This window comes from Vespa mandarinia, chromosome 4 (genome assembly GCF_050613455.1).
Source record: "Vespa mandarinia isolate Hongniang chromosome 4, ASM5061345v1, whole genome shotgun sequence".
NCBI classification, from domain to species: Eukaryota; Metazoa; Arthropoda; class Insecta; order Hymenoptera; family Vespidae; genus Vespa; species Vespa mandarinia.
The window spans coordinates 9,170,901-9,176,086 of NC_140813.1; the positions used below are offsets into that span (position 1 = coordinate 9,170,901).

Sequence of the window (5,186 nt, forward strand, 5' to 3'; positions counted from 1 at the left end):
GATACCACTTTTCCAAACATATGTTTTTATTATTATAGCACACTAATTGTAAGACATTGCTTTTCGATCGTGTCTGTATTTTTCATTATTTCTTTTTCCCGAGTTTTTCGTTCTTTTCCAAAATATCTCGACTGATCTTATGTATATAATATGATTGTCTTTTATGCGAACTAAGGCCTATCTTGAGCGGTGATGTATTATCCTCATTGTTAAGAGAGAAGCGAACATGGTTTTTGCGTGGGCACATTATAAACGTGGAAACGAGAGGTGAATAGGAAAAAGGAAGGACTCTTTGGAAGTAATTGAATGGTAGACAGAAGACACGAGCCGATATGTATGTTTTATATCAAAATATATTTGTGCATAGTCAAGAAGACAACCGTGACAGGTAATCTCGTAACTAACATATATCAGTCATACGCCAAGTCACGCGTGCACATATGACATTCACACTCGTGCGCGCTCGTGTGCGTTAAAAAATTTTTTTTTCTCGATGCGTGTGTAATACGTGTGTATGTGTGTATGTAACATTTATGCGTCGTGTTGTTTCTCACACATTCTGGGTTTCTTTTGTTCTTTGTAGCATACATATATATGTATGTATATATATATATATATATATATATATATATATATATGTTAAGATACATATATATTAATACATATATATATACATATATATGTTTGTGTGTATTAACATATATTATTATAACATCTTCGCAAAATATTACATGTTTCTCAGTGTTGCATGTGTGTATATTTGTCTGTGTGTATATCTCATTGAGGAACGGAGAGACGCATCTCTTTATCCTGAATCTCTCACGACGTAGTAGAGATGTACAGAACGTGATTCAGACGTCTTCTCGTATACGCGATAGAACGCGATGATTTAAGAGAAGAAGAAAAAAATAACATAAAATGAAGCCCGCTTCACGCGTTTTTGCTTTTTTTTTTTTTTAACATTATACATGGTAACTGAAAATATAAGGAATCGGCTAGGCCGAAGCCAGGTAACGTCTGCGCGATTTTTCTCCACATAATTCTCTCTCTTTCTCTTTCTCTCTTTCTTTCTTTCTTTTTTTGCATACACATACACACACAATAATTCATGCATACTCTTAATCTGCCATATTAAAGTTCGATTTACTTTACATCAATTAGACAATTGTTTTTTGACGCATATGCTTGCGCGTTTTTCGTCCTTGTACATTCCACGAACACACAAAACACAGATACACACAGACATATACACAGACACACACACACACACACACACACACACAAGAATCATAGATTTATTCTTTCGCTCTCATTCTAACAAAATATATTAGCTTTCATGTGTGTGTATATACATCTTCGAATAATAATAAAATTAATAAGAGCTATATAATACAAGGGACGTGTAGAAGAGTGGTCGGGCCCGCGCGGTAAACGCGCCGCGAGAGTAACATTTCTGTCTCTCTCTCTCTCTCTCTCTCTCTCTCCCTCTCTCTCTCTCTCTCTCTCTCTCTCTCTCTCTCTCTCTCTCTTTCGTTCTTTCTCTCTATCAGCTAATCTCGCGAGAACGGCCGTGGCACTTTTCAATCCAGTCGAGAAGAAAAGTACGATTCGATTCACCCGTTCGATGAGAGCATGAACAAAAAAGAAACAATCAAAATAGAGAATGCGAATCGTAATTGATGGTATCTCGGCATGCCGTTTTGTTTTGTTTTTTTTTTCTTTTTTTTTATATATTTTTTTTCTTCATTTCATACGTGTTGTATTTATTTTCTTTCTTTCTTTCTTTCTTTCTTTAGGTACTTGGTAACGAGAGCAATAAAATATAATAATAAATTCTAAGTTCGTTTAATTCAACGGTATCTAATAAAAAGAGAATAACGACCGAAAATATCCGATGTATGGTCGATAAGCGCGAAATCGCGTTCGGATATATTGTCTAAACTCGTATTATTATTATTATTATTATTATTATTATTATTATATTATTATTATTATTATTATTATTATTATTATTAATATTATTATTATTATTATTTCATTATTATTATTATTTTATTATTATTTTATTATTTTATTATTATTATTATTATTATATAATTATTATTTTAATTATTATTACTTTATTAGCCTCCCCTCCACCCAATTCTCCATCCGGTGGACGGCGTTCGTCGTACCAATCGCGCGGTTCGAGTCACCCAGTCTTACGCAGAGTTCGTAGAAAAAAGAAGGAAAAACAAATAATAATAAAATGAGAATGAAGTAGACGCGAAAGAGCGTAAAATAAGAAGAGAAGTGCAAGAAATTAGAAAATGGGAGAAAAAGAAGGAGAAAGAAAGAGAAAGAATGAGACAAAAAGAGAGAGAGAGAGAGAGAGAGAAATAGAGAGAGAGAGAGAGGGAAAAAGAGAGAAAGAGAGAGAGAGAGAGAGAGAGAGAGGAGACGTCTTTTTAAAGATGGCGGCTTTAGAAAGATCCTAAAGATTTTAAACGACATGTCATGTGGTAGAACGTGTGTTTTCCTCGTGGCTGGTCGCACTTGCGTTCATCGTCAACGATAAAATATTCTATTTATCTTTCTTTCTCCTTCCCTTCCCTCTCTCTCTCTCTCTCTCTCTCACTCTCGCTCTCGCTCTCTCTCTCTCACACTCTCTCTTTCTCTCTGTCTCTCCCTGTCTCTCTCGTTCTTTCCCCTTCTCTCTTTTTTCTATTTTCTTAGGCTCGGCTAGTAGACTCTCATCGATGCAAGCGGCGAGGGCTACATGGGTCCGACGGCGTGCTGTTGGAATTGATCGAGATGCCTGGAGATTTCACGGTGAAGTTGCTCGGGTACGACTCCGACGCTGCTGAAGAGCGAACGTAAGACGTTGAGTTCCTCGGTCAGAAGTTCGATCCTTTTCTTGAGAAGATCGTTGTCCTTGACGAGGAGTTTCACCTTCTCCTCGGTTTCACGCGAGCGTACCTTCGCTTTTTCGCGACTTTTTCTCACGGCAATGTTGTTTCTCTCCCGTCGTCTCCTATACTCGTCGCTGGCCTTGTCGATGGCCTTGGTCTGTTTCCTGGCAACGGCGGCTGCTGCTGCGGCTGCTGCAGCAGCCGCATGATGCTGATGGGCCATTACCGGTTTGATAGGTCCACCGGCAGTTTGGCCGGCGGTTTGTCCAGCTCTAGGTGGTGGTTGGTGAACCGGTGCACCAGGATGTCCTCCGGGCACGGTGCTCGGTGTTAACGTTGTGAAGGTAGGACCGCCATTAGCGAAGGGACCGTTTGTGACAGGACTGTAACCGGCTGGTGGATATTGAGGGCAGTGACGCCGGTAGTCCGCTGGATCCAGTGGTTCCTCTTTAATGCTAGGTGATTCCGAGCTCGAACTGTTGCTATCGCTACAGCTGTTACTTCCCTGATGATAACTCGCCCCACTGTGAACTGGTTGGGGCATATATGCTAGGGTAGTACGTGGGTAGCCGGTCGTCCTAACGTGCTTTACGGCACCATTGCTCGCACCTAACATGTCCAAGAGACCGTCGTTGAAATGACTGTCGTCGATTAGATGCTGAAGATCGAGCGATATCTCGGGAGTATTCAGATCCGTAAGTTCGCCCGCCGCAGCACAGTGTTCCGCGTATTGTTGATGCAAACTCGCTTTGCTTCCCGACACCTTGCTCACGACCGAGCTAGTCTGCTGCTGCTGCTGTTGATTGTGATTGTGATTGTGATTAACTTGTAAGGCAGAATTGTTGTTGTTTTGATGATTGTTATTGTTGTTGTTATTATTATTCGCAGTGTTGTTATTATTGTTGTTGTTCAGCACCTGAGACTTCTTCGGATCGGCCGCCCCTTGCACCTGGGCCTGATGGGCCCCCGAATCGTACATGACCGGTGATTCCATCGTTCACTTGCACATCACAGATATTATAGAACGGTATGAGAGATAAACTCGGCGCTCTTGAGAAGCGCGCTTATTATAGTATAGCACGTTATCACCGATGAAAAATACTTGGAGTAATAGAGAGTGAAAGAGTGATAGAGCGAGAGAGAGAGAAAGAGAGAGAAAGAGAGAGAGAGAGAGCGATAAGCAGAGAGAAGTACGCCAATGTCGCCGCGTTGGCGCGCGGCTACTCTCTCAACGCGATTCTTAATCTTCTTCCTCTTCTTCCTTCTCTTCTACCTACTCTTCCTTCTCTTAACTCTACTCCTTTCAATTTGAAATGGCGGGCTTTTCGCTCGCGCCAACGTGTTAATAGAATATTTTCTCTATCGAACGTTCCGTTTTGATATTTTGATTCTTCTTTTTTTTCTTCTTCTAATATTATTACTACTGATTACCAATACTACCACTCGAGTAACTATTACTATTACTATTACTGATTATATTACTATCGTTTTATATATATATATATATACATATACATATATATATATATATGTGTGTGTGTGTATGTGTGTGTGTACGTATATATAGAACTCGCGATAAAATAGAAATACGTGTATAGAACAAAAGCTTGGGAAGACAAAAAAACAATCCCACCCGCACGATAGTTGGCGCGCGACTGAACGGTTTGGCGGCATGTCGCAAGCTTTCAATGTGGCGCGCGGCGTGGTCCCGCGCATGCGTAATACGCATCTACTTCTCTCCCACTTCTTAACGAGAGCCGAAAGTGCGCCGCTGTCGGACGCCTCTCCCTCCCCTCCCTTTCTCGCTCTCTCTCTCTTTATTCTACTACATTTCTCCTCTCACCCGCCAAAGAACTTCTTTCCTCTCCTGACTACTACTACTACTATTATGACTACTATTACTACTACCACTACTACTACTACTACATCATTACTACTACTGCTATTACTAGTACATTTCTGTTAACTTTACCAGGACACTACTACAAACACTTAGTTCATCCATCCATCCGTCCATCCGTTCTTCTATTCGTTCGTTCTTTTTATATTTTGTCTTTTTCGTACGTGAGATGAGTCTCGCTCTATCTATTTATCCGTCTATGTATCTATCTTCTTCTCTCTTTCTCTTTCGTTACCTATGAAACGCGGGCCGAGACATGCGGAAAAGTTTTCCGACAACTCAGCTTTTCTCGATTGTCTATTTATAAAATAAAATAATCGAATTTTGATCAGATTGTATTAGATTGTATCGTCCCGTGTCGTACGATCTCATTCGATTTTACTCTATCGTCAAAT

At 40.1% G+C, this 5,186-nt stretch overlaps 1 protein-coding gene across 1 annotated transcript; it reads right to left on the reverse strand.

Moving 5' to 3' along the window:
• Positions 1 to 335: 335 nt before the first annotated feature.
• On the reverse strand, positions 336 to 4,555 carry LOC118443087 (CCAAT/enhancer-binding protein). The gene has a single exon (XM_035869562.2). The coding sequence runs from the start codon at positions 3,883 to 3,885 to the stop codon at positions 2,755 to 2,757; it is 1,131 nt and encodes a 376-aa protein (XP_035725455.1). The 5' UTR covers positions 3,886 to 4,555; the 3' UTR covers positions 336 to 2,754.
• Positions 4,556 to 5,186: the final 631 nt, after the last annotated feature.

Excerpts from the sequence above, each read along its gene's own strand:
- LOC118443087 (XM_035869562.2), bottom strand. The coding sequence starts at position 3,885 with ATGGAATCACCGGTCATGTACGATTCGGGGGCCCATCAGGCCCAGGTG.